The sequence below is a fragment of the Canis aureus genome, chromosome 1 (assembly GCF_053574225.1).
Source record: "Canis aureus isolate CA01 chromosome 1, VMU_Caureus_v.1.0, whole genome shotgun sequence".
Lineage (NCBI taxonomy): Eukaryota > Metazoa > Chordata > Mammalia > Carnivora > Canidae > Canis > Canis aureus.
In genome coordinates, this window is record NC_135611.1 from 117,238,429 (window position 1) to 117,264,144 (window position 25,716).

The 25,716-nt window shown below is 54.6% G+C and overlaps 4 protein-coding genes and 1 long non-coding RNA gene across 6 annotated transcripts in view; 2 read left to right on the forward strand and 3 right to left on the reverse strand.

Moving 5' to 3' along the window:
• Positions 1–260: 260 nt before the first annotated feature.
• Positions 261–9,836, reverse strand: TBCB (tubulin folding cofactor B). Of its 2 annotated transcripts, none has more exons than XM_077853656.1 (6): positions 9,630–9,836; positions 8,964–9,107; positions 4,943–5,039; positions 4,208–4,399; positions 690–762; positions 261–530 (listed from the first exon to the last, which is right to left on the reverse strand). In XM_077853656.1, the coding sequence occupies exons 1-6, from the start codon at positions 9,741–9,743 to the stop codon at positions 416–418; spliced, it is 735 nt and encodes a 244-aa protein (XP_077709782.1). In that variant the 5' UTR covers positions 9,744–9,836; the 3' UTR covers positions 261–415. The 2 variants fall into 2 exon arrangements, with proteins under 2 accessions (XP_077709782.1, XP_077709792.1); XM_077853666.1 differs by lacking the exon at positions 9,630–9,836 and adding an exon at positions 9,385–9,408.
• Positions 9,837–9,987: 151 nt separating this feature from the next.
• Positions 9,988–11,608, forward strand: POLR2I (RNA polymerase II subunit I). The gene is made up of 6 exons (XM_077853693.1): positions 9,988–10,461; positions 10,540–10,594; positions 10,904–10,977; positions 11,062–11,136; positions 11,239–11,290; positions 11,501–11,608. The coding sequence occupies exons 1-6, from the start codon at positions 10,403–10,405 to the stop codon at positions 11,561–11,563; spliced, it is 378 nt and encodes a 125-aa protein (XP_077709819.1). The 5' UTR covers positions 9,988–10,402; the 3' UTR covers positions 11,564–11,608.
• Positions 10,710–18,147, reverse strand: OVOL3 (ovo like zinc finger 3). Its single transcript, XM_077853680.1, has 5 exons — positions 17,163–18,147; positions 13,461–13,632; positions 13,321–13,385; positions 12,356–12,557; positions 10,710–11,864 (listed from the first exon to the last, which is right to left on the reverse strand). Exons 2-5 carry the CDS (start codon positions 13,552–13,554, stop codon positions 11,656–11,658), a joined length of 570 nt encoding a protein of 189 aa, XP_077709806.1. The 5' UTR covers positions 13,555–13,632; positions 17,163–18,147; the 3' UTR covers positions 10,710–11,655.
• Positions 18,148–18,301: 154 nt separating this feature from the next.
• The window catches only part of WDR62 (WD repeat domain 62), a 47,755-nt gene continuing 40,340 nt past the window's right edge, over positions 18,302–25,716 (reverse strand). The window contains exons 22-32 of the mRNA XM_077853604.1: positions 23,476–23,694; positions 22,305–22,432; positions 21,956–22,059; positions 21,502–21,606; positions 21,056–21,190; positions 20,658–20,769; positions 20,407–20,548; positions 20,264–20,324; positions 19,433–20,080; positions 18,760–18,917; positions 18,302–18,654 (exon numbers count right to left, since the gene is read on the reverse strand). Of these exons, the coding sequence (XP_077709730.1) occupies positions 18,388–18,654; positions 18,760–18,917; positions 19,433–20,080; positions 20,264–20,324; positions 20,407–20,548; positions 20,658–20,769; positions 21,056–21,190; positions 21,502–21,606; positions 21,956–22,059; positions 22,305–22,432; positions 23,476–23,694 (2,079 nt within the window). The 3' untranslated portion in view covers positions 18,302–18,387. The remainder of the gene's footprint in view (positions 18,655–18,759; positions 18,918–19,432; positions 20,081–20,263; positions 20,325–20,406; positions 20,549–20,657; positions 20,770–21,055; positions 21,191–21,501; positions 21,607–21,955; positions 22,060–22,304; positions 22,433–23,475; positions 23,695–25,716) is intronic.
• LOC144286789 (uncharacterized) lies at positions 21,240–24,701 on the forward strand. Its single transcript, XR_013354747.1, has 2 exons — positions 21,240–21,664; positions 23,840–24,701. It is a non-coding gene; the product is annotated as an uncharacterized LOC144286789 (long non-coding RNA).

Below are 25,716 nucleotides of genomic sequence, written 5' to 3' on the forward strand. Positions count from 1 at the left end.
CCATACCAGCTCTTGGTGGTTACACGAGACTTTACATGAGAAATAAACTGCCTTATTTAAGCCACTATTATTGTGGGCTCCTTTGTTACAGCCGCAAAGCATTACAGTAACTAATAAAGGACAAAAAACAGTCTCATGGGCCCCCAGCTATCAGGTAAGGAATAAAGCCTCGTCCTGCCCAACCTCTACCTCATCCAGCCTATTTCACCCTCACCTATCCCCACCCCCCACGCCACATTCATCAAGTCCTCCAACACCTCTCAGGTTTCCAGGAAATTTAATGCATGAGTCTCAAAAGTCAATAGCAAGGTGAATAAAATAAAAATGGGCTCGGGGAAGAGGGCCATGGGCACACACAGGGAGGGGCAATGAGTAGGCCAGTTAGTTGGAGCTGGGGGATGCCTTTCCTCAGGTGTCACATCTCATCCAACCCGTAGTCTTCCTCAGGAAAGTCCCCCACTGTCACAACCGATGGCTTGACGAAGGCGCCGTACTTGGCCTGGCATTCGAAGTAGCGTTTCCCATTCACACTGCAGGGCAACGTGGGGAGGCAGTGGTCAGAGGGGCCCCAACACTGCTCCCACCCAGGGATGGGTGGGATGCCAGGATGGGCAGGCTCAATCCAAATGCACTTAGACGCAGAAGCACACGTATGCACACATAGATGCCTGAATGGGACCGTTCATTACCTGCCGTCGTTCTTCCCTAGGGGCTCATCATAGCGGACGCCAATCCAGTAGCCAGGCTTGAAATCTGTGAGTCCTGTCCAGGGAGGAAAGCCCAATGAAACTTCTAGCTGCAGTTCATCCCAGATTCATGCCCACTGACTCAGTATAAAGCCTATCCTGGCAAAAACCACTCCTTGCTAGCACCCAGGGCCACCTCCATCTCCTGCCCAGACTAATATGATAGCCTCCTTCATTGGTCTCACTGTTCCTAGCTCAGATCCACTTTTTTTTTTTTTAAGATTTTATTTACTTATTCATGAAAGACACACACAGAGAGAGAGAGAGAGAGACAGAGAGAGGCAGAGACACAGGCAGATGGAGAAGCAGGCTCCACGCAGGGAGCCTGATGTGGGACTTGATCCTGAGACTCCAGGATCACGCCTTGGGCTGAAGGGGTGCTAAACTGCTGAGCCACCCGGGCTGACCTTCTCAGGATCGCTATTTACTCAACATCCTCACTCAGAGGAGTTTTGTAAAAATTTAAAGGAAACAGCACTGCTACCTTGCCTCAAATTCCTCAAAGGCCGCCCATCCCATTCGGCATAAAATCCACACTGCTTACGATCAAATGATTTTTGACAAGGGTGCCAAGACTGTTCAATGAGGAAAGAACAGCCTTTTCAACAGATAGTTCCAGGACAACTAGATATCCACACTCAAGAGAAGGAAGTTGGATTCCTATCTCATGTCACACATGCAAATTAACTCAAAGTAGGTCTAAGACCCATATGCAAAACACATCACTATAAAACTCTTAGAAGAAAATACAGGAGTAAAACTCTGTGACCTTATCTTAGGCCCTGGCTTCTTAGATATAATACCAAAAGTGTAAACAACAACAACAAAATAAATTGGGACTTTAAAATAATTTTTTTTCTTAAAGATTGTATTTATTCATGAGAGACAGAGAGAGAGAGAGAGAGAGGGAGAGAGAGAGAGAGAGGCAGAGGGAGAAGCAAGCTCCGTGCAGGGAGCCCGATGTGGGACTCAATCTTGGGTCTCCGGGATCACACCCTGGGCTGAAGGTGGTGCCAAACAGCTGAGCCACCCGGGCTGCCCCCAAAAATATTTTAAATGTTATGCTTCAAAGGACACGATCAAGAAAGTAAAAAGACAACCAACCCACAGAACGGCAGGAAAAAAAAAAAGGAATGGGAGAAAATGTTTGTGAATCATATATTTGATAAGGGAGTTTTATCTAGAATATATAAAGAGGGCAGCCCAGGTGGCTCAGTGGTTGAGCGTCTGCCTTCAGCCCAGGGCGTGACCCTGGAGACCTGGGATCGAGTCCCACGTCAGGCTCCCTGCATGGAGCCTGCTTCTCCCTCTGCCTGTGTCTCTGCCTCTCTCTCTCTGTGTCTCTCGTGAATAAATAAATAAAATCTTTTTAAAAAAATAGAATATATAAAGAATTCTTAAAACTAGGTAAGGGCTGAACTGTGTCTGCCAAAACTTACACGATGATATCCTAACCCCCAGTACTTCAGAATATGACTGTATTTGGAGACAAGGTCTTTAAAAAGGTGGTAAAGTTAAAATGAAGCCATTAGGGTGAGAGATATAATCCAATCTGATTGGTGTCTTTATAAAGAGGAAATTCGGACACACAGACACCGGGGATGTGCCTGCACACAGAGGGAAGAGTGCTGATGAGGACATGGAGAAACCAGAGCCCTCACACACTGCTGGTGAACTATGGTGTGGTACAGCTGCTCCAAAGGTTAAACAGAGCTACCGTGTGACCCAGCAATTCCACTCCTTCTGCAGAGAAATGAAAATATGTGTCTGCACAAAAACCTATTCAATGTCCACAGCAGGGGCACCTGGGTGGCTCAGGGGTTGAGCATCTACCTTTGGCTCAGGTTGTGATTCCAGGGTCCTGGGATCCAGTCTCGCACTGGGCTCCCCACAGGGAGCCTGCTTCTCCCTCTGCCTATGTCTCTGCCTCTTGTGAATAAATAAATAAAAATCTTAAAAAAAAAAAAGAATGTCCATAGCAGTATTATCCATAATAGACAAAAAAGTGGAAAGGACTCAAAAATCCATCAGCTTGGGATCCCTGGGTGGCGCAGCGGTTTGGCGCCCGCCTTTGGCCCGGGGCGTGATCCTGGAGACCCGGGATCGAATCCCACATCGGGCTCCCGGTGCATGGAGCCTGCTTCTCCCTCTGCCTGTGTCTCTGCCTCTCTGTCTCTCTCTGTGTGACTATCATGAATAAATAAATAAAATCTTTAGAAAAAAAAAAAAAAAAAAAAAAAAAAAAAAAAAAATCCATCAGCTGATGAACGAATGTATAAAATGAGGTGTACCCAACCAATGCGGCATCATTTGGCTATAAAAAGAGACAAAACAGGACACCTGGGTGGCTCAGCGGTTGAGCGCCTCCCTTCGGCCCAGGGCATGATCCTGGAGTCCCGGGTTTGAGTCCCACATCGGTCGGGCTCCCTGCATGGAGCCTGCTTCTCCCTCTGCCTGTGTCTCCGCCTCTCTCTGTGTGTGTCATGAATAAATAAATAAAATCTTAAAAAAAAAAAAAAAAAAGAGAGACAAAACCCTGACATAGGCTACAACACGGATGAAGCCTAGGAACGAAGTGAAACAAGCCAGTCACAAAAGACCGCCTACTATAGGATTCAGTTTATGTGAAACGTCCAAAATAGGGTCTACAGAGTCAACATCGACTAGTGGCTGCCCAGGACTGGGGGAGTCGAGGCTTCAGAAATGGGGAGTGGCTGCTAATGGTTATGGGGTTTCTTCCCGGGGAGATGGAAATGTTCTAAGACTGGTGACGGCTGCACACTTCCGTGAGCACACGTAAGACCAACGACTTGTATACTTTAAGTTTCACGGTATTTGAATTACACCTCAATGCAGGTGTTATAAAAACAAACCCCTCCCTGCTCCCCACTGTCTTCAAGGCCCTGCACGTCCACGTGCCTGTGCTCCTGCCCAGACCTCACGTCTTACCTCTCCCCCCATGTCCTCCCCACTCCCCACTCCCGCTGACTTCCTCTCTCCCCCTTGGATGGGCCCAGCCAGGCCCAGCCTGTCCTAGCTCCTGGGCCTCTGGGCCTCTGCACTCACCATGCCCTCTGGCGGGAGCACTCGACCCCCTCCTCACCCTTTCTCTCACACAGCGCCCCCCCTCCCAGGAAGCTCCCCCCATCACCCACAGGAGGGCAGGGCAGAGCAGGTGCTGCCTCTCAGCTCACACAGCCGGGCCCCTGCCTCCCCCATCTCAGCTCTGACCCTGCGCCCTGTGCATTCACCTCAGAACCAGCCCCTCTGGCCTCCACCTCCTCTCACAACCCCACTGTTTTGCCTCTGTCCCCCACTTCCCTGCCAGGAACACTCTGGGCCGTCACTGTCATTGCTGGGTCTGTCTTCCTGACCAGCCCGGCCTGGGATCTCCCTCAGGGGCCCAGTCTCCAGCATCGCCCACCTCAGGGCTGAGCACAAGGCCTCAGTGGGCCACGTACCTACATACATGACGGTGCCCCGGCGAGGGGGCTGCCCAGGCGCCCGCACTTCACAGCGGCTGCCCACGGGGATGGCACTGGCCTGGGTCTTCTCCTCGTTCAGGCGCTGGGAGGCCTCGGCCTCCTGCTGTGCCCGCTCCTCTTCGTTGTACCGGCCCAGCTTGCTGCGCTTCAGGAAGGAGCGGACGGAGTCTGAGGGCGGGGTGGGGGACAAGGCTTAGACTGCTTGCCCTGGTCTCATGGGACAACTTGCCACCCACGCAGGGCCAACATTCAGAAGAAACTCTTCTGTTCTGGCCCCCTGGGCCTCCCCACAATCTAGATGCTGCCTCCTGTCTTCCCATGACCCCACCTTCCCACGTCCCTTCAGCATCATATTCCCTCCACCCAGCCTCTCGTCTCACCCGCTACACATCTGATCTGTTCTGCTCATGCCACCGTGTGACACTAACTCCCCCGCTACGTGTGACCCCCCTAGACTCCCCTCTCATGCTCCCTCTGCCTGCCCACACTCCCTCACACCTCCCAGCCCCCATTCACACCCCACGCCCTGTGCCCCTGCAAGCCCTATTTGTACCCACAACAAACCCATCCCACGCCCTCCACCTGCCATGTCTGTCTGTCCCCACTGCCCACACCACCGGCCCCCCTCCCCTGTCTGCCCCCCACCTCTGTCCACTGGCACAGACTCCTTCTGGCCCCCACAGGCCCCCATCCAACCTCCTGCGCCTGTACCTTGCCTCTGGTCGTAGGCTTCTTGTGAGATCTGGTATTTCTCCACCTTGGACACATCCTCATACTCCCCAAGGCGGGCACCACTGTGGTCAATGACCTGTAGTGAGGGGAGCGATGTCAGGGGGGATCCAGCCTGGCCTGGGAGGCTTGGGATGCTGGAGGCAGGGGTTGCACACTGGAGCATTCCCGGGATTTAAGTCTCTCCATCTAGGAAAGACCATATTCCTCTACCCTCACCTTTACCCAGGGCTCCTCTCCTCTCCTGAGCCCAGCAGAAGGGGTGAGAACACATGTCCACACTGGCCATCTCCCCTCCCTCGCCCCCATCCAAGCCCTCAGAGGCTGGATCTGGACCCAGACAATCCCCACATGCTGCCGCCAACATCACTGGTGGTCCAAGATCGTTGGAATGGAAGACAGAGCTCAAGTCTTGCTCATGAGACTTCTGGGCAGCACATCTGTCCCTCTCTGAGTCTCTGGGACCCTCCTAAGCTGGACCCAACCTCCAGCCTCCCCTGAAGCATCTCTTCCTGTCTGTCCCCCCAATATTCACTCACTCACTGCTGCTATGCTCTTCTGTAGCTCCAGCTGGGCTCCGTGCTGGGTGCTAGGGACACAAGCTCATCTGCTGGCAGCCCAACCACAAACACACACATGCACGTACTAAACACCAGATGACAAGGTGCTACGTAGATAAATACCACCAAGAGGCTCAGGAGCATGAGAGGGTGGTCAGAGTAGGTTTCCGAAGGGAGGGGATGTCTGAGCCAAGGCCCAAAGGCCGAGAAGGAAGGACAGGCACCAAATCTTGGTGCAGAAATGACCTTAGCCCTTTTCAGAAACAGCAGGGATGCCATCGTAGCTGGAGTGGAGACTCAGGGGAAGGTGGGAGACACAACGGGTCACTGTGGACTTTGGTTTTCACCCAGATCGAGATGCAGCCAGGGAGGCGCTGAGCCAGGAGCTCCCTGACCCAACTCGGAGCATCAAAGGCTCCTTCTGGGGAGCAGACTGCAGAGGGCCCAGGGGTGAGAGGATGGAGGCTGGGCCAGGGCAGGGGCAGTGGGGGAGAAGAGTGCTAGTCAGGATCACTAAGAATTTCTACTTTCTATATTAAAGATCTTGTGAATTTGATGTGGGTATTATTATAAGCAAAAAATGTAGATAATGTTATATACACGTTATATATATATATACGTTATATAAATGTTATATATATATATATACACACATACGTTATATACGTGTGTGTGTATATACACACATAAATATATACACACACACACACACATATATATATATAAACATTTTAAAATTGTTTTTAAGTTGGGACGCCTGGGTGGCTCAGCGGTTGAGCATCTGCCTTTGGCCCAGGGCGTGATCCCGGTGTTCCGGGATCAAGTCCCACCTTGGGCTCCCTGCATGGAACCTGCTTCTCCTTCTGCCTGTGTCTCTGCCTCTCTCTCTCTCTCATGAATAGATAAATAAGATTTTTTTTTTAAATTGATTTTAAATAATCTCTATGTCCAACATGGGGCCTGAACTCACAACCCTGAGATCAAGTCACATGCTCTACCAACTGAGCCAGTCTGGCACTTCAAATATATAGGTAAAAAAACAAACAAACAAACAAAAACAAATATATAGGTAATATTTATAAACAGAAAAAGAATTTAAAACAACAAAAAAAACCTCCCCAGAGGCTCTGCCTCTGGGAAACCTTCCTCAAATGACCTCAGAAGTTAAAGGCATGTCTACACCTGAATCCATGTGTGAAAACCTCCTGTTGGAGGATGCCATGACCTACACCCGACCCACCAGCGTGCAGAGGCTGAGGCTGCCCCGGTCAGCCCAGGGACTCCGTCCTGTGCCCAGCACTATCCTGACCCATTCCCACTGTGATCCAGGCCCCACCGCACCACCTGGACGGTGGAAGCAGCCCCCTCCCAGGTCTCCCTACTCCTCTTGTCTTCTGTAGCCGGCTCCCCACACACAGTCAGAGGGAGCCTACGAACATCTGAGTCAGGCCAGGACTCTGCTGCCTCGGAGCCCTCCCCTGCCTCCCCTGGTTCCCACTTCCCCCCTGCCAGAGGAGAGGCCCCTGTACCTAACTGAGCTCCCTTCCACCCCATGTTTGCACATGCTGGGCCCTTTCCTGGAGTGCTCTTGTCTCTTCTTCAGTTTTTTTTTTTTTTAATATTTTTTTAAATTTTATTTATTTATGATAGTCACACACACACACACAGAGAGAGAGAGAGAGAGAGAGAGGCAGAGACATAGGCAGAGGGAGAAGCAGGCTCCATGCACCGGGAGCCCGACGTGGGATTCGATCCCGGGTCTCCAGGATCGCGCCCTGGGCCAAAGGCAGGCGCCAAACCACTGCGCCACCCAGGGATCCCTCTCTTCTTCAGTTAACTCTTCCTATTCTCCAGGTCTCTGCTCAGGCATCACCTCTTCCAGGAAGTCCTCCCAGACCTCACTGATAGGTCAAGTCCCCCAGTATCAGCTCTCTCGGCTCTGTGATCTCTTCCTAATGGCCCCCGTGTCTCTGACATTTCATATTTCTTCCTGTGAATATCTTGCTAACATCTACCTCACACACTGGACAGAGCTAAAAACAGAGACCTCTTCAGACTTGGCCTTTGGCATGACACAAATGCTCAAAAAACACCTAGAAGGTAAAAAAGGAACCAGTTCTCTGAGCATACTGACTCCCACAGTCATGCAGACTGAGGCGATAATTCTAACTATAGTTCATTCTTAGGAAAATAAATTTCATTAAGTTTTTTATTTTGCAAAATGAAGTTAATTACACCATTTTCTGAGTCTTATTTTATGGATTCAGTTCAGTATTCAACAATGATTCATTGAGCATCTTCTCTGTCCTCGGCATTATTCCAGCTGCTGGCGGAAATGTACAGTATGTTACAGGGTGCTAGAAGCTAAGGACAAAAATCAAGTAAAGTGGAAAACAGAGAAGATTTAAATTTCATACTGAGATCTATGAAGGCCTCACATTTGGAGGGTGACATTTAGTGGAGGGGGCGCCTGGGTGGCTCAGTTGGTTAAGCATTCAGCTAGGGTCAGGATCCCAGGGTCCTTGGATCTAGCCCCACATCTGGCCCCCTGCTCAGCACGGAGTCTGCTTCTCCTTCTCCCTCTATCTGCTCATGCTTTCATGCTTTCTCTTTCTCTCCCTCCCTCAAATAAATAAATCTTAAAGAAAAAAAAAAAAAAAAGACTGGAAGGGTGGGGCGAGCCATGTGAAGCCATATAAAAAAGAACGATGCGGGATCCCTGGGTGGCGCAGCGGTTTAGCGCCTGCCTTTGGCCCAGGGCGCGATCCTGGAGACCCGGGATCGAATCCCACGTCGGGCTCCCGGTGCATGGAGCCTGCTTCTCCCTCTGCCTGTGTCTCTGCCTCTCTCTCTCTCTGTGACTATCATAAATAAATAAAAATTAAAAAAAAAAAAAAAAAAAAAAAAAAAAAAAAGAACGATGCGAGTGTGGGGTACACAGCATATGCAAAGGCCCTAAGGTGGAGGTTACCTGGGATACTGGGATGTCTGAGGAGTAAGGGGGGGACAGAGAGGAGGATGTGAGTTGATGCATGCAGAGGCCCTCCGTGTTCCAACTTCTCCCAACAGGTCCAGTCTCATCACTTACCCTGACCCCCCTCACACTCTATGCTGTTCCCTCCACCTGGCATGCCCCTCCCGCTCCTTATCTTAAGTTGTCCTTTCCTCATCTTTCGGGTCTCAGCTCAGGCATCCCTTCCTTCAGGAGGCCCCTTCTGACACTTCTAGGAGGAGTGTCAGGCACCTCTCTGGGCGCCCCCAGTTCCCTGGGCCTTTCCCAGCCCGGATCGGCCCCCTCTGCTTGTCACTGTCCAGAGATGGCTAGGTGTCTCTCCCTGCTGGACTGGGGGCTCCACGAGGGGAGGGCCTATCCTGGTTATCACACAGAGCAACGTACAGCCAAGTATTTGTTCAATAAATAAATGAATGAGGGGGGGTCTCACGTGGATGCGGCAGCCGTCGTCTACGGGGTACGAACCCAGCAGCGCATCCTCCTGGTCCAGCTTGCTGTAGAACTTGTCGTCAGCTCCATACAGCTCCAGTTCCATGCAAGACGCAGGACTGCCCACCACCAGCTCTAGTTTACACTGCGCGGGGAGCAGCCGGTGGAAGCCGGTGGAAGCCGTCAGCGGCCCCACCCTCTGCCCGGGGGCTCCACCCCTCGCTACATACATTCGCAGGTTTGTACTTGCGTATTTATTTATTTATACATTTTTTAAAGTAAACTGTACGCCCAACGCGGGCCTCGGACTCACGAGCCGAGATGGAGAATCGCCAGCTCTTCCAGCTGAGCCCGCCAGGCGCCCCGAGGGTCCGCCCCTTGCAACGACCATCACCCCATCCCCGCTCCTTCAAGGGACCCACCATTTAGGAGCCACCCGGTTATCCTTGGCCACGCCCTATGCAACCTCTAATTTTCCCTGGCTTCGCCCCCCATTTCTGGAACTTCAGGTTCGCCCCCGCCCCATCCGCCCGCGGCCCAGCCCCCAGGCGGTTCAACCCGGGTTGGTCCCGGCCCCTCCTCGCGGTCGGGAAGCCCCTCCGTGCCTTCCTCGCCCCGCCCCCTCACACCTACGCCCCGCCCCCGGGCCCCGCCCCCACGGCCACACCTTGAACTCCGCTATGGTGAGGCTGCGACTGTACCGCTTTTCAGAGCGGAAGCTGTTGAGAGAGCTGCTGATGAACACGGTCACGGTGGGCGCCGACAAGCCCGTCACCTCCATCTCGCCGCGCCCTGCCGGGGTCCGCAGCCCGGTCGGTCGCCTCACACCGGCTCCTCAGCCGCCGCCGCCGCTTCTGGGATATCGGCCCCGCCCCCTGCTCCCGACCCGGCCAATCCTCGCCCTCCCGCGAGCAGGGCCCGCCAATCGCCGCCGTCCCTTTCCACGCCAGGAAGAGGCCTCCCCCGTGCTCTTGGGTGGGCCCAGCCAATCCCGAGAGGCCTTCCATGGAGCACAGTTCTTCCAATAGCCGCCCGGGAAACGGCCCGGCGGACGGAGGCTGAAGCCCCCAGGAAGGACTGGCAAGAGCTACCTCGTCCGCGCATGTGCACTGGCCGTCAGCCAGGGACTGCAATGGCTTCATTCATGCTCCGCGCCTTGCTTATTACGAGAAGCATCGTGTTCCTGGCTCTCGTCCCATACTGCTCTACAAACTGGGGAAGCGAGGCTCGAAAGTCGGAAACAATTACCGCAGGATATCGGAAAAATTAAAGCAAGTTGTTAATGGAACCTCGGCGCAGAGAGACAAGCACAAAGCCACTGGGAGCCGGTGCACGTGTTAGCCCCGCCCCGCCGTAGCGCGAAGCAACTAGGCGTGACCCTTCCCGCGACCCGTCGCGCGGCGGAGCCAGGGCGCAGGGCTCGACGGGCCCGGCGTCGCTATGGAGCCAGACGGGACCTACGAGCCCGGTTTCGTGGGTATTCGATTCTGCCAGGAATGGTGAGGCCGGGGCTGCGAGTGCGCAAGGGGAGCAAGTAACGGCCCCAGGACTGACCTCTGGCTTCCTCCTCCCCGCAGTAACAACATGCTTTATCCCAAGGAGGACAAGGAGAACCGCATCCTGCTCTACGCGGTGAGCGCGGGCGGCCGCGGCGACGGGGTCCCCCCAGAACGGTCCCCGGTTCTCGGCGTGGCCCCAACCTACTCCACGTGCCCCTTACCCCTCTCTACGCCCCCTTCGTGTTTTGGTCTCCTTTTCTATCCCCTGGGTGAGCCCTAGTCTCTTGTGTGGCCCATCCCGGAGGTGATTCCCAACATACTCCGTTACCCCAACTTGGAGACCCCGTGATTTAGTCATCGCCTCCGGGGAAGGCCCAGCCTTCCCTTCCAGTCCCCCCCGGATCTCTCCGTGACCCCCTCCCGCCACGCTCGCCCTCTCTAGTGCCGGAATTGCGATTACCAGCAGGAAGCCGACAACAGCTGCATCTATGTCAACAAGATCACGCACGAAGTGGAGTGAGTGGCAGGACTAGAACCTGGGGCGGGGTTGTTGGCTGGGGAGCCTCATCTGGGCCTAACTATTCACTTCTGCTCCCCCAGCGAACTGACCCAGATCATCGCCGACGTGTCCCAGGACCCCACGTTGCCGCGGACCGAGGACCACCCGTGCCAAAAGTGAGCGCGCTGTTGGTGCTGGGGATGGAGAGCGGCTCGTCCTTAACGGGTGGACGGAGGAGGGGAGGGTATGGTAGGCTGAGGGGCTGCCTGTCCTCCCAGGTGTGGCCACAAGGAGGCGGTGTTCTTCCAGTCACATAGTGCCCGGGCTGAGGTGAGTGGCAGGAGGACTTTGCGCGTCGCAGGGTTGGCCCTCCCCGGGCAGGGATGCCAGTATTGGGGGGAACCTTGCCCTTCCGGGTGTCCCCCTTCCCAATGGGGAAAGCCCCTTTGCCTGTTATCTCGGAGTGAGGGTCTGCTGGATGTTCTGTGTTGTACCCTTCTGTGAGGTCCAGACCCTTCCTAACTGCAACCTTTCTGCCAGGACGCCATGCGCTTGTACTACGTGTGCACGGCCCCACACTGTGGCCACCGCTGGACCGAGTGAACTATCCTCCCCTGTGTGTAATAAATACTGTGTTTTGTGCGTGCATTTCCTGCATTTATTTGCCTCTCGTGAGTTGTGTGGGATGCACATTCTCAGGCAGCGTGATGTAGAGCACGGTGCTGCACGTAGGTGTCGGGCCTCGAGCAGGTGAAGCCACAGTCCTCACACACATGCAGCTTCTCACGGCGCTCACGGTAAGCATAGCTGGCCGGCTGCCCGTGCACCTTGGCGAGATGAGCTTCAAGGGAGCAGCGCTGTGTAAATGCTTTCCCGCAAGCTCCACAGCGGAACGGCCGGATCCCTGTGCAGAAGGGCAGAGGGGGGAGGACAGACAGGGGAGTGGCCTCCAAACCAAAGCCTTCCCACCCTGCCTTCCAGGAACATTCCTGCATCCCGAATCCTAGTTGTCCAGACTCCTCTGCCCACGTCCCGTGTGCTACCTCCACCCAGTGCAAACATGGGCCAGACACGTGTGTTCCCCCTCTGCTCATCAGGAGTTTCCTTCCCCGGGGGTAGAAGGAAGGACGCTTTGCCTTACATCTTTCTGTTTAGGACCTAAATCATGTAACTACTACGGTCTTCATCTGTACCCCTCAGCAGGCTGCTACCCTGGCACCACCTTATACCTACTGGCTGGGATCCTTAAATAGGTTTTCCAAGCCTCCTGGTGGCTGAGTCTCCACCCCAAAAACACAAATGCTGGAAACTCCACATCCTGGGGACCTTTCTCCCTATTTTGTTCCCAACCTTCCTGGGGCCCAACCGCCTTTCCCTATCCCTGCCCCTCCTCACCAGTGTGAGTCCTCATGTGACGCTTGAGGTCGAAGGCATCGTGAAAGCCTTTGCCACAACAGCGGCACACATGGCGACGTGCAGGGCTGTGGCACTTGAGGTGCCGTGTCAGCATGCGCTGCAAAGGGAAGGCCTTGGGGCAGAGTGGGCAGCCAAGCGTCCCGGGGCCCCTGGGACTGGAGGCCAGACTGCCCTGCCTCGGCTGTGGGAGGCACATGGGAGTTAGACCCCCTGGGTGGGGCAAACGGAATACCTAGAACCAGGAACCAAGGAGGTCTGGGAAGGCCCGAGACTGTTCTTTGTGTGTGAAAATGCTACGCTCTCTCCAAGGCCTTCCCTGGCCCTTCCCCATTGCCTTTACCCTGCTTTATATTTCTCCATAGCACATCTTCCAACATAATATATATTTTTCTAATTTTATTATCTATAGCTATAGCCCCCACCAGCTCCAGGAAGGAATGAGTTTTTGTCTCATTCCTGGTAAATATCCATTGAGGAAAGCCGTTCCTGGCTTTCAACAAATACTGATATAATCTCAGTCACATATATAATCTGGCTAGTGCTTTCCTTCTTCCAGGTCATGCACAGCTGAATACCCCTTCAGAGGGTCCCCAGCCTTCCCCCACCCCCCATCTTGTTCCTGTCACTTTTGTCTGATCTGACATAAAGCAAATCACCATCCACTTGGCTTGAATCTTGTTTTGCCCCACTGGACAGAGAGACCTCTGGGGGTAGGAAATGTGGCTGCCCGCTCGGGAAATGGTGCCTGGGCTGAAGCCTAACAGTGAGCTCTATTAAGAAAGGAAAGGCATTTCCAGCAGAGAGAACAATAGATGGAAAGGTCCTGAGGCTGGAGAGGCATGTGCAAATGGGCTCAGGAAGTAAGGGGCAGTCAGGTTCTGTCTTAGCTGAGAGTGGGCAGGGATGAAACTGAGCAGGGTCCTGTGGTCCAGCTGCAGACTCACCGCCGCCCAAGAGTCCCGGAGGCCAGGAGATTGGCGTGCTGGTGGGCCCTGCTGGTTGCTGCAGTCTGAGGAGAGAAACCCAGATGGTGATGCTTTGTGTCTCACCTACCCTTCACCTCCAGGCCCAGTGAGGGGCCCACCTGGAACATAGGCATCTCCTCGAAGCTGGTCAGGCAGGTGGCCCCAGTTGGGTGGCTGTGGACGCCGACTCCTGACCAGGAAGGCACGGGGCATCACCTCCAGGAATGGTAAGATGGCCTTAGACGGATGCCTGCCTCTTCCACTTGCAGGCACACCTCAGCCCCAGGATGACTAGGAGGGGGAAGGGAAGGAGGGAGGAGGGAGCCTTGGAGGAACCTCATTCTCTCCATGCAAATTTTGTGACCAGCCCAGGGAGCTGACTTAGCTGGCTCCAGTTACCTCTGCCCCAGGACCCACCGTTCCTCTCCCTTCTACACCAGGTTCCTGAGGGCACTTTCCTGCCACCAGGGGCCTGCCAAGTGCTAGGACCCCCCAAGACCATAAGCAAGGGCAAGATTGGAGCCTAGACAGCTCCTGGAAGGGGGAAAAAAGAGACTGGGGGGGGGGGGGCTGTCTTCTCAAAGTAGCAGCAGGGCCCAGGACCTGAGGGTCTGTTTGCCAGGCAAATCAGCCGCCAATCGGACATCCAACAGCCTGCTTGGTTATTCAAATCACAGCAGCTGTCTGAGGAAGCTGAGGGGGTGGGGTGGGGTGCTGTGATTGCTTGCCCCAGAGGGTGGAGGGACAGTAGGGTCCAGCAGGTAAGGACAAAGGGAGGATAGAGGCTATGCATCTTCCAACAGGAGGCTCTACTTCTCAGATTCTCAGACGCCCAGAGCGGACGTTCAGGCCAGAAGCTGTTGAGGTGTAGCAGGTATTAAAATATTGGTGCGTTAAAAAAAAAATAATAATAAAATAAATAAATAAAATATTGGTGCGTTAGTAGCCCAGCTCCTAGTGCTTGCCTGCCACACCACTTCCCCACTGTCCCACAGTCCAGGAGCCAGAGGGGGTCACCTGACACAGCCAGGGCCTCCCAGAACCCACCCCCACACACTAGCGAGTGAGTCTTGTTCTAGACTGATCGTTGTCTGACTTCTTAACCAGTGGTTAAGGATTTTTAATATTCTCTGTGCAGTTACTTCCTCTCATTTATCCAGTCAGCAATTTCCTGAGCTCCAACTATGGGCCAGGCTAGCTCAGCACTAAAAACGAGCACATAACTTAGCCCACGGGGGAGACACACCAGTAACAGCCCAGAATGACAGGTTATGATGGGGGATACACAGGCAAAGTGATTCCAACTGCAATAGAGAAAACTCATGGGGCTCAAGGGAGCCCAGAAGAGGCTCCTGATCCAGCCTAAATGTTCAGAGATGACTGCTGGGGTGTAGCTCTGGAGGATGAGGTTTCTGGTGAAAGGGGGAGGGTGTTCCAGGCAGAGGGAACAGTCTAGACAAAGGTTTAGTGGTGAGAGCAGTGTTATTTCTTCACACTCCCTAAGCGTCAGTCCTGCTGATTCATTTGGGGCAACAAGGGAGGCAGAACTGACAGCCTATCAGCCCAGAGCTTTGCCACTTTATCTCTACAGGACCCAGGCAAGTCACTTCTTGCTAAGCCTCAGTTTCTTCGCCTGGAAAATGGGACAAATGTGTCTCCCTATCACTGGTTTGTGTCAAAGATCCATGTAGATCATGTGGGGAGAATGCTTAGCATGCAGCATATGAACAGGGTGGTTGTTAGGAAGGCTTGAGGGGTAGCTAGGCAAGCATCTGAGTTTCAATCAGCCCATCTGGAAAATGGGGTTTGAAGTGTCTCCATCTCACAACTGTGGATTTCACACAGCCGTGGCTGTCCAGCGTGGGAGCACAGGGCGGAAGTCACACTGATGAGCTGGCAAATGGTTGGGGGGAGCCATTGTCTCTTTCCAGGTGCCCAGGTCTCCCTGCCCAGCACCATGTCTCTTGGGGCAGCTGGTTCCTATAATACTGAAAACACACTAGGGAAGAAATCCAGGGCTGGGGAGCTGGATTGCCCCCAGGCCCTCTCTGTCCCATTCCTCCCCGCTCTGCATCCTGGGAGGCTGACTGGGGTGGGCCACATATATCTGGGCTCCCATGCCCCTGGCTCCCAGGAGGACTTGGACAATGGGGAGCCCCCTAGAAGATGGGGGAGCAGATTCCCCCAACTCTTTCCCTATGGAGTTGCCAGGCACTCGGCTCCCCTTAGGGCAGCCCGCTCTCCAGGCCTGGCTCTTCTGGGTCCCACTTTGCCCCCTTGTGGCTCCAGCTCTCCGGGTACCAGTCCAGGATACTGTACCAGCCCTGTGATTTCCTGGTTCCCTGCCCACTTCTTTGCAAATGATCCCTTCACCAAACTGTCTTTGAAATACCCCATGTGTGGGGCAGCCCGGGTGGCTCAGCGGTTTAGCACCGCCTTCCGCCCAGGGCGTGATCCTGGAGACCCGGTATCGAGTCCCACGTCGGGCTCCCCGCATGGAGCCTGCTTCTCTCTCTGCCTTTCTCCTGTGTTTCTCATGAATAAGTAAAATCTTTAAAAAAAATACCCCGTGTGAGCATGCTGGCCTCTTCCTGCTGGGACCCTGGGTCCCCAAACTGCACGCGCACACATTCATCAGCAGTGGCTTCTTAACCAATTTGTCCAAGGAGAGTCTGGTCTTTCCAGGGCTGAAGAGCTTAGTATTTTTTTTAATTAATTTATTTATGATAGTCACACAGAGAGAGAGAGGCAGAGACACAGGCAGAGGGAGAAGCAGGCTCCATGCACCGGGAGCCCGACGTGGGATTCGATCCCGGGTCTCCAGGATCGCGCCCTGGGCCAAAGGCAGGCGCCAAACCGCTGCGCCACCCAGGGATCCCTGAAGAGCTTAGTATTAAGTGGAGAGCGGTAGACACACTGGGTCCTCTCTACAAGCCCCCCTCCTCTTGGGCTGAGAACCCTTTTGTTTGAACAGTGGTATGTCCAGGACAGATGGCTGGTCCAAGCAAGTCAAAGCAATCTCCATTCTTTTTGCCCCCAACTACTCTAGAAGGGGAAGGGTCTAGGAAGGCTTAGGACTTTCCTCACTACCCTGGCAGCTGCCCTCCTTTGGGCCTGGTTGGGTGAGGGCGTACTGCTGAGTGCTGGTATGGCAGCCGTATGGCGGCCAGGAGGGCCTAAGCTGGAGGTGGAACTCCAACTCATAGGGTAACAAAGCAGGAACATAATCAAGAATAACAAGTATCCCTACAGCTTGGACCCCCCCCCAAGCCAGCTGTTTGCTACGTGGGACTCGAAGGATGCAGGTGAGAGGAGGGGTACATTCCACAAAGGCTCAAGATGGTCTTCTGGGTGTTCAGGGGCCTAGATGCCAAGCCTTGCCTCAAGGATCTTAGAGGACTGTGGCCAGGCAAGGCAGGGGCAAGGAGAATGGGTCCCCAGTGGCCTGTAACCTGTGGGGCTGGGCAGGGAGTCTCCGGTGGGGCAGGGAGAGGGACTTCAGGAAATAATACTGGGCATCTCCTTAAATACCAAGATCAGGCATCTGATTTAGGGGGGGAAATTGTGCTGTGAAAGTTTCTTGGATTTAAATGTCATAAAGCAATGAAGACCCCGCCCCTTGAACCCCATTCTTCCTCCCACCTCCTCTCTTGCCTTCTTCATTCCGGTCACATACATTTGACCCCCTCAATGCGGTTGCATTGGCTATTGTCTGCTTGGATACTTCCCCAAGATGTCTATGTGACCTGTGCCTTCTCTCAAAGGTCACCCCGAGAGGCCTTCGCCGGCCCATCAACCAGCAGTTAACTCCCTCAGCTTACCCAGTTCCACAGATATTTTAATTCCTATTTGGTCTCTAGAAGGCTAATGCCATGAGGGGAGATGCTTTGCTGGTCTTGTTCCTTATCCTGTAGATGTAGACAGATACAGGTACCCAGCAGAGTTTTTTGAACGTACAGTTGGTGCTGATGTGTGTCAGTGTTTAGGGAGACAGCAGAGGACCATGTTCTTATGCTGAAGGGTCTGGCTCTGGCACTAGGCAAGTCCAGGTTTGAGTCTCAGCTCTGTGGAATCCGGGGCAAGACTGGCTCTCTCTGAGCAGAGGAAGTCAGGCAAGTAGTGGTTCAGGCCACAGCAAGCCACGTGGCAAGGCTGTGTTTTAGGAGGGGGCCCTGCCCTTGCTGGGTTCCTCTTCATAGAGAATTGGGGCAGTGGGGGCTTTTGTGGTCACAAGAGTGGCCTTCTTGGCAGACATGCCACATGGCTAGATGCCAGCCGCCTGGGGAAGCTGGTACCAGAGCTGGCAGCTTAGGAGATGAATCTGGATGTAGTCTTCCCACTGGACAAAGAATAATTTGTCCCAGCTGCTGGATGGCCTGGGCATGCGGCCCGACTGTCCAGTCAGTGGGCTTGCTGGTCTCTCAATCCCCCTGTCACAGATGGGAGACAAAAGCCTGGGCTTGGCCTGGCAGTGGTGTAGCAGGTGTGTCCTGAGCCAGGGTCTGGCACCTGGTGACGGCAGTGGCTCCAGTACATTCTGGGGCACTGGTAAGGGGCAGAGGAAGGGTGTGCCCTCTCCTTGGGGAATAGTTAGGCCCCACCTTGGGGAATAGCAAGGACCACAACTGATCCCATAGTGGCTCAGCAGAGATGGGAGACATGGGATCCAGCTGTTGGGATCATCATTACTGCAGTTCCTGTATTTCTTGGGAATGTTGGTCCCATTGACGGAGTCCTGGAACAAGGCAGGGCACTGGGGCTGACATCCTCCAGGGGAGACAGGCAGGGGACAAGCAGGTGAGGGTACAATGCTGGGCAGCCAACACCTACGGCACACAAATTTCACCCCTTCCAGGGTTTATCCACCTGTATTCCCTGGGCAGTCCACCCTGCCCTCCTTCCCCGCATCCGCCTGAGGGAGCTCTGCGGATGCACCCTGACAGGCACCAGGAACCATTCCTCAAAGTTGTCAGTTTATTTGCTTCAGACACCGATTTCCTCTGAAGTGGCCAGGCTGTCTTGGGAGTCGGGGGGAGGCGCCAGCCCTCAGTGCCCCCGGGCCTTCCTCCGCACAGCCTGCACCAGCAGCTCTGAGTAATGTTCCAGCAGGGCGTGCAAGTCTGGGCTGGCCAGGGGGCACAGTGTCGGTGGGGAGGGGGAGCCCAGGCCAGGCTGGGCCTGGGGTGGGGCCACATCACTCCTCAGCAGCCAGCTGTTGGCCTCTAACTGGCTATGGATCCAAAGGAAGGTGGAGGCCAGCTCAGTCCGTGCCTGCCGCTGCTGATCAGTGCTCATCTGGTCGTTGGAGACCACCTGCGAGGGGTACCGACCTTGTCAGGGGCCACCACCCAGCCAGCTCAGGCAGGCTGTCCCAGGGAGCCCCCTGGCCCATGCCTCTGACCCCGGGGCTCGGCTCACCAGGTTGTAAAGGTCCATGGCTTCTTGGAAGGCAGTCTGCAGTCTGTGCACGATGGTGCTCACACTGCTTAGTTCAAGGGGAGTTGGGGGCAGGAACCTCAATGGCCCCCCAGGGTCCTCCCAGTGTCCAGGGCCGCCCTGGACCAGACTGAGCGCATCTGGGGTTAGAGGGGAGGGAATGAGAAAGACACCTCCGCTTTCCAGCTGGTCTCAGAAAGGCCAGGATGGCTGGCTGCTCTCAACTGCTGTCCCTCCACCTGGAACACTTCCCTCGGTCCCCTGAGGCTCACTTTCCTCCCGCTCTGCTCAAGTGCCCTCCTTCTCCAGATTGAAGACTTTTCTCATTATCCTTCTCTAAACTGTAACCACTGCCTCCCTGCTTGTTCCCTAAGCCCTCTCTCTTATTTCTGTCCTTAGCACATACTCCTTCGTGACACACTAAACACTTTGTTTCATGTCTGGCTGTCTTCCCAGTTAAGGGGTCAATTCTTTGTGGTCTTGTTAACCACTGTGCCCCAATGCCCAGAGTCTAGAACAAAGCCCAACATGTATGAAGTGCTCGCTAAAGATTTAAGTGAACGAATGGTGCAGCCCCCGTGGCCAGGTCAAGTGCCCACCGTTGGAGCAAAGCCAGCTGTACAAGGGATGAGCCTTGCCTAAGAGTGGTACTCACCAGGGGCGGGCTCCAGGAGGGAGGTGACGCTGCCAGGGACCCCGGGCCTGGTCTCTGGAAGTGAGGTGCTGTTGGGGTGGGCAGGGGTGTTGGGGGACTCAGGGACCAGGAGCCTCGGGAGAAAGGTGGAACTGTGGAGCCCCAGGGAGCTTGCATCCACGGGGCTGGGGACTGGGAAGGTGGCTGTTGTGACGCTGGGCTGGGTGGCCACAGGATCCAACGGGGGAGGGGGCAACAAGAGCCTGTCGCAGATGCTTGACAGGGTCAGCTTCAGGCTGGCCCGGGCCTCGTGGTTGCCCCCTAAGGAGAGCAAGGCAGGTTCTCGGCCCTCGCTGTTAGAGCCCGGTGCTGCCGCGGTGGGGATGGCCTGGAGCTCCTGGCCCAGGGACACCAGTTCCCCAACGGAGGACGGCCTGGGGAGGGGCCTGGCCAGCTCAGCCAGCACGGGGCCCTCACTGTCCTCGAGGGAGATGCTGCGTGACATCTTGGCGCGGGAGCTCGCAGCAGCCGCCATGTAGGAGTGGGAGGAGGGGCTGTGGACACCCTGAGTCAAGCCTGGAGTGGGCAGGGCTATGGGCGCCAGAGGCTTCCTGTCAGCAGGCAGCACTGAGGAGGGGGCACAGGATGCCAGGCCTGAGAGGCAGGGGGCTGTAAAGGAAGCAGCCAGCTCACTCTCACACCCCAGCCAGAGAGCCAATGTGAGGGGCCACCCCAGGAGGCTGCAGGGGCTGAGTGGCCTCTGCCCATCCCTACTGCCCCATAGTTCAGATGGGCACCGGGGCCATTTGCTGAGATGCCCAGGGCTGTTTATCTGCAGATGGGGGCACTCACTCAGTGGGAACCAGGCCTCCAGTGTCTCAAGGGGCTCCTCAGCCTTTTTCCCAGTGAGGACCTGCAAGCACAACCAGGAGGTGGGGACAAGAAGGCCTCCTGCTCCCAGCCCTAAATCCTGAAAGAAGTGGCCCCATACTCACGCTGGTTCTGCCTGGGGAGGTGTAGCCAGCGCCTACTCTCAGAGGCTCTGCCCTGGGCTGGCTGCACCCAAGGTCCGTGAATTTGACCTCTGGGGACTTCACCAGGTGCAGGGGCAGTCGGGGAGGGAAGGTGTGGGTAAACCTGTGGGAAGGAAAGCAGGGGTTTGTGGCTGGCCTGGGGGCTCCTGAGGGGACACAGTCCTGTCCTGCGAGAGAGAGCGAGCTTGGGTAGGAGGGGCACCTGCTCCTACCTGGATGTTTTCTGGAGACGTGAGAGGAACTGAGCTGAAATGCTAAGCCGGGGATTGAAGAAGTCTTCAGCCTCAGGGGCCTCCAAGTCTCTCAGGGATCCATGGAAGAGCTCTAGAGGAAGAGGCCAACGGAGCCCTCAGAATCCCTCCAGCCGCCCAGCCCTGAGCCCAGGAAGACCCACAGACCAGCAGGTGGATCCCCAGAAACGCCCTCAAGAGCACACACCCATGCCTGGGGAGCAAACACAGCATGGAGAAGAGCCTGCGTGGCTCAGTCCTGAGGATAAAACGCAAGCCCTCCTCCACCCTTGCTAGCCATGCAGGGAAGCCCTACCCACCCTACCCGAAACACCCATGCTTTGCCCAGCACTGGATGGCCTGCCCAGGCAGGGCCCTACCCTCGGGGTGTGCGTCAGTAAGTGTCTCGAAGTGGTGGCGGAGGAACTTCTCCTGCTCAGGGGTCTGGGGCAGGGAGCCGTTGGATATGCCCAGCACCTCGGGCTGGGATAACTCTTCTGTGGTACCTGGGCATCCTGGGGAGAGGCGAAGGGGAGGCGAGGGGGCGGGCAGGAGAGAGTCAGGAGAGAGTCGTCAACACCATGAGTCATGGCAGCCGCCCAGACAAACAAGCTAGACGCATAACAATGGAGAGAGCTGGACTGGCCCATCACACACCCTGCTGCCACTAGACCGAGGAGAGGCTAATGGCTCTGTCTCCCCAGCGAGGAAATGGAGGCTCAGTGGTCATCAAGTACAGGGCTGATGTGGGGAAAGTGATTATACCTCATGACCATCCCCCAGCCAGTCCCACACCTCGTCTTCCCCATATCTGGCCCCTGCTTACCTGGTGTGCGGGGCATCATCATGTTAAACCGAGGGGTTGGCCGGGGAGGGGACGAATGGATGGTGGTGAAGCTGCACTCCAAGTCGGCCTCTGACTCCCCCGAGTCTGGAGGGGCAGAGCGGGAGTCAGGAGTCCAAAGCCAGGCCCTTACTGGGTGAGTCAGGTAAGTGGTTCAGCTTCCCAGGGCTTCAATTTTCCCATCTGGAGAACGGGGGTTAATAATATCCTCTCTCCATTTTTATGGACCAATAAGTTCTTTGAGGAAGCGGCAGGGCTGGGCTCCTGCCAGTGGGCAATAGGGCTCCAGAATCCTCAGGTAACAGAAGGGACCCATGCCTGTCTCTGTGATAGACTCTGAACTTCAGGAAGACGGAGTCAGGTCACCATTAACACCCAGAAGGGGGCCTGGCTGGACCAACAGATTGCTGCAGGGTCTCTGCCTATCCCCACTCACCTTCGGGTGGGCTCCGATCCTTTGAGCTAATGGAGGAGCCTCTGAGGTAGGAGTCACCCTGCTGGTCTCTGGGCTTCCCCTTCATGTCCTTTGTGCAGTAATCGCTGCAGTGGGGGTGAGAACATACTAGTAGTAAAGAGCTGGCCCCCACCCTGAACCCCCAGACATCTGTGCTCTGCTCCTACTGGGAGCACAGCCTCGCCTCTCCTGCCTCCTGCGCAACCCGGGCCTACTCCACTCCCACAGGCCTACTGGGAGTGCAGAGAGCAATTCTTCCAGGGCATGCCTATCAGCCCAGGCCTCCCCTCTCCAATACCGTAAGGCTTCCCTTGGTGCAAAGGACACCCACCTGTCTGTCCCTGTGACTGTCACCTCTGCCTCCAGGGAGTAGATGATGAGTTCACTGTCCTCAGAGGACTCCCGCTGTAGGGGCAAGAAGGAGGGGTGCCCACAGCCATTCTCCTGGGGGCTCTCCGACTGTGGGGTGAAGAGAACACAGCCATCTAAGGTAGCCATGGCAACTGGGGCCCTTTGAAAGCCAGCAAATGGGCCACCAACACCCACAATAACAGGAAAGATGTGCTGGCCACTCACGGGAAGCCAGGGCCTGGCCCCTTATGTGCTCATCTTGAGCTCATTCTGTGCTCCTTCTGCACGACCATCAGTCAGCCCCTTTACACGTAAGGAATTGGTATGGCTCCAACCCTCCAAGAATCTGTTTGAATGACGTTTAAGAACAAACTAATCCTTGGTGAGAGATGAGAAGACTGCTCACCACAGGTGGGGGTACTGATGAGGAGGGGCACGGGGGGGGGGTCTTCCAGGAGGTAGAAAAGACTCTATATTTTGGCCTGGGTGGGGGGCACATAGGTGCATACATAGGTAATAATTCACCAAGCTGTATACCTAGGGTTGGTACACAAAAGCGCATGTGTATTATTCCACAATAATAAAAAAAGAAAGTTTGTACAACAGAATAAAAACTAATTTTGTTTGGAAAATAACAGAACAAGAGCTAAAGTTGCTTCAGGACTTCTGAGGGCCCAGGCCCTATTCTCAGCACTGGATTCCTATCAAAGCCCTCTGAAGGCTTTCTTTTTATGACTATTTTTTAGAAATATATATATTATATATATATTGGTTATCTTTTTTTAAATGACCATTTCTTTTTTAAAAGCAGAAGCCTAGACAAGCCTTGTGACAAGTCACCACACAGCCAGGAAGGGGTAGGGCCAGGGCTCTATCGCTCAAATGCCCCCAGCCAGGTATAGGCCTGTTCTCGGGCCCAAGCTTTTAACCCTCAAGCGACCCACCCCCAGGCTCCTAGTCTGCCCTGGGAAGTCTCACTTACCCCAGGCCCAGGGCCTCACCCTCTCGCCCCCAACCATGTCATGTAATCATCTTTCACCCCCTAGAGTGGGACGGGTTAGCCTGATTTTCAAAAGGAGACTGCCGAGGCCCCGAGTCCAGGGTGGGCAGTCACAGTGCAGGGCCTGTGGGCTGGGCTGGGCGATCTGTACCTCACTCAGCAGGCCTGCCAGGCTCTGGGGCTCCACTGTATCCAGAACAGAGTCCTCCAGGCTCTCAAGCTTCATGGGGGTGAAGTAGCAATCCAGGTCCTGGGCATCCAGGATGGTCTTGAGGGGCTTCTGGTCAGCCCGCTCTGCCCAGCGGCCATGTGGCTTGTAGCTGCGCTTGGCATGGAAGGCTGAGCCATCTGTCACATCGTCGTCTCCTAGCTGAGGGTGACAGGGGATGGTCAGACAGCTGGCCAAGAGCTCACCAACTCTAATGGGGCCCAGGGACTCTGCATGGACTCCATCCAGTCTCTTGGCTTTATTTTTTATTTATTTATTATTTTTTTAAGACTTTATTTATTCACAGGAGACACACAGAGAGAGGCAGAGACATAGGAGAAAGGAGAAGCAGGCTCCCTGCAGAGAGCCCAATGCGGGACTTGATCCCAGGACCCCGGGATCACAAAGGCAGACGCTCAACCGCTGAGCCACCCAGGCGTCCCTAGTCTCTTGGCTTTAAATAGCACTCAGCAACAACTTCCAGATAAACGTCTCCAGCCCGAACCTCTGTTCAATTACAGAAGTGCATACGCAACTGCTTTCCGTCTATATGGATTCTTAGTGATACTTCAAAGTAGGCATTTGAAAGCAACTCCTGATCTTTCCCCCAGATCAGCTTCTGCTGCAGCCTTCTCTGTCCTATTCCCACTGGTGGCTCGGGCCCTAAACCTGGAGATCACCTCTCATCCTTCTATTGTCCCTCATACTCCATACTGTATTTCTTCAGCAATTCTCTCAGCACTGCTATCCCAACAGCATCCAAGATATGGCTACTTCTCTCACCCTGGTCCTGCCCAGTGTGGCCTCTGAAGAAGACTGGCTTGAGAGACAGTGGAGGGTGGGTGTTTCTGAGAACTCAGGCTCTGGAGCAGCCCTTGTTCACTAATTCCTGTGTGACCCTGGACAAGTTACTTAACCTCTCTGGGCCTCAGTTTCTCCATCTGTGAAACAGGGATCAGGTGAGATAATACACATAAAAGACTTAGAACTGGGATGCCTGGGTAGCTCAGCGGTTGAGTGTCTGCCTTTGGCTCAATGCATGATCCCAGAGTCCCGGGATCGAGTCCTACATCGGGCTTCCTGCATGGAGCCTGCTTCTCCCTCTGCCTGTGTCTCTGCCTCTCTCTCTGTGTCTCTCATGAATAAATAAAATCTTAAAAAAAAAAAAAGACTTAGAACAGAGCCTGTACAGAGTCAAGTGTGCTACGCATATTCACTGGCTGTAATTCCGCTTGTTGTAGTCACTGATAGGAGGAGCCTGAGGTCTTGAGACCTGGTCTGCAGGGGAGCGGATGGCAGAGATTTCCCTGAGGGAAAGGTTTTGATCTGAGGACTAACACTGTTACTGAAATAAATTGTCCAACCTAGGATGTAGGATTCTGCTGCCAGCTTCTTCTTTTTAAGGATTTTATTTGAGAGTGAGAGAGAGAGAGAGAGAGACCATGTGCATGAGCAGCGGGGAGGAGCAGAGGGAGAGGTACACTTCCTGCTGAGCAGGGAGCCCAATTCGGGGCTAGATCCCAGACCCCGAGATCATGATCTGAGCTAAATGCAGATGCAAAACGACTGAGCCACCCGGCTGCCACTCTGCTGTCAGCTTTTAACCCACCAGCTCCTAGCCTGCTCCTCCCCCAAGTAAACAACTATTCATTCAATCCTAGTATCATCTTCGTCCCTTTCTTTCTCTCACATCCAGTCATTGGGTTCCACCCTCAAAATCCACCAAAATTCCACCCATTACTGCCCACACCCCAACCCAGCTCAGCCTCCAATATCTCCTGGATGAGCCTAACAGCCTCCTCCCTGGACCCCTGCTTGCCCCTCATGTTCACTTTTGCATTAGATCATGGCTTTCCTCAGCTCAGAGCCCTCCCTTGCCTCCATCTCACTCAGTGCCAGGGATAAAAATAAGTGGGGAGGACAATAAGGAGTGTTTGAGGAACGCAGTGCAGCCCAAATGGTGCCATGCCATCTGGCCCCCATCACCTCTCTAAGCCCCTCTCTCCCCACCCTGCCCTCATTCACACTCAACCCAGGCAGCTGGGTCTCCCTGCACTTCGAACATGCTAATAAGCACAATCTGCCTCATGGCCTTTGTCTTGCTTACTGTTCTCTGCCTGGAACATTCCTTCCCAGGACCTGCATTTCTCCCTTGTTTCAACTCTGTTCAAATATAATCTCAGT

Excerpts from the sequence above, each read along its gene's own strand:
- TBCB (XM_077853656.1), bottom strand. The coding sequence starts at position 9,743 with ATGGAGGTGACGGGCTTGTCGGCGCCCACCGTGACCGTGTTCATCAGC. Across the intron at positions 5,040-8,963 it reads ACGACGGCTGCCGCATCCAC|GTCATTGACCACAGTGGTGC; the intron begins GTGAGACCCCCC and ends CCCTCACTACAG. Across the intron at positions 531-689 it reads CTAGGGAAGAACGACGGCAG|TGTGAATGGGAAACGCTACT; the intron begins GTAATGAACGGT and ends GTTGCCCTGCAG.
- POLR2I (XM_077853693.1), top strand. The coding sequence starts at position 10,403 with ATGGAGCCAGACGGGACCTACGAGCCCGGTTTCGTGGGTATTCGATTC. Across the intron at positions 11,137-11,238 it reads GAGGACCACCCGTGCCAAAA|GTGTGGCCACAAGGAGGCGG; the intron begins GTGAGCGCGCTG and ends CTGTCCTCCCAG. Across the intron at positions 11,291-11,500 it reads CACATAGTGCCCGGGCTGAG|GACGCCATGCGCTTGTACTA; the intron begins GTGAGTGGCAGG and ends CCTTTCTGCCAG.
- OVOL3 (XM_077853680.1), bottom strand. The coding sequence starts at position 13,554 with ATGCCCCGTGCCTTCCTGGTCAGGAGTCGGCGTCCACAGCCACCCAAC. Across the intron at positions 12,558-13,320 it reads TCCGGGACTCTTGGGCGGCG|CCGAGGCAGGGCAGTCTGGC; the intron begins GTGAGTCTGCAG and ends TGCCTCCCACAG. Across the intron at positions 11,865-12,355 it reads TCACATGAGGACTCACACTG|GGATCCGGCCGTTCCGCTGT; the intron begins GTGAGGAGGGGC and ends CCTTCTGCACAG.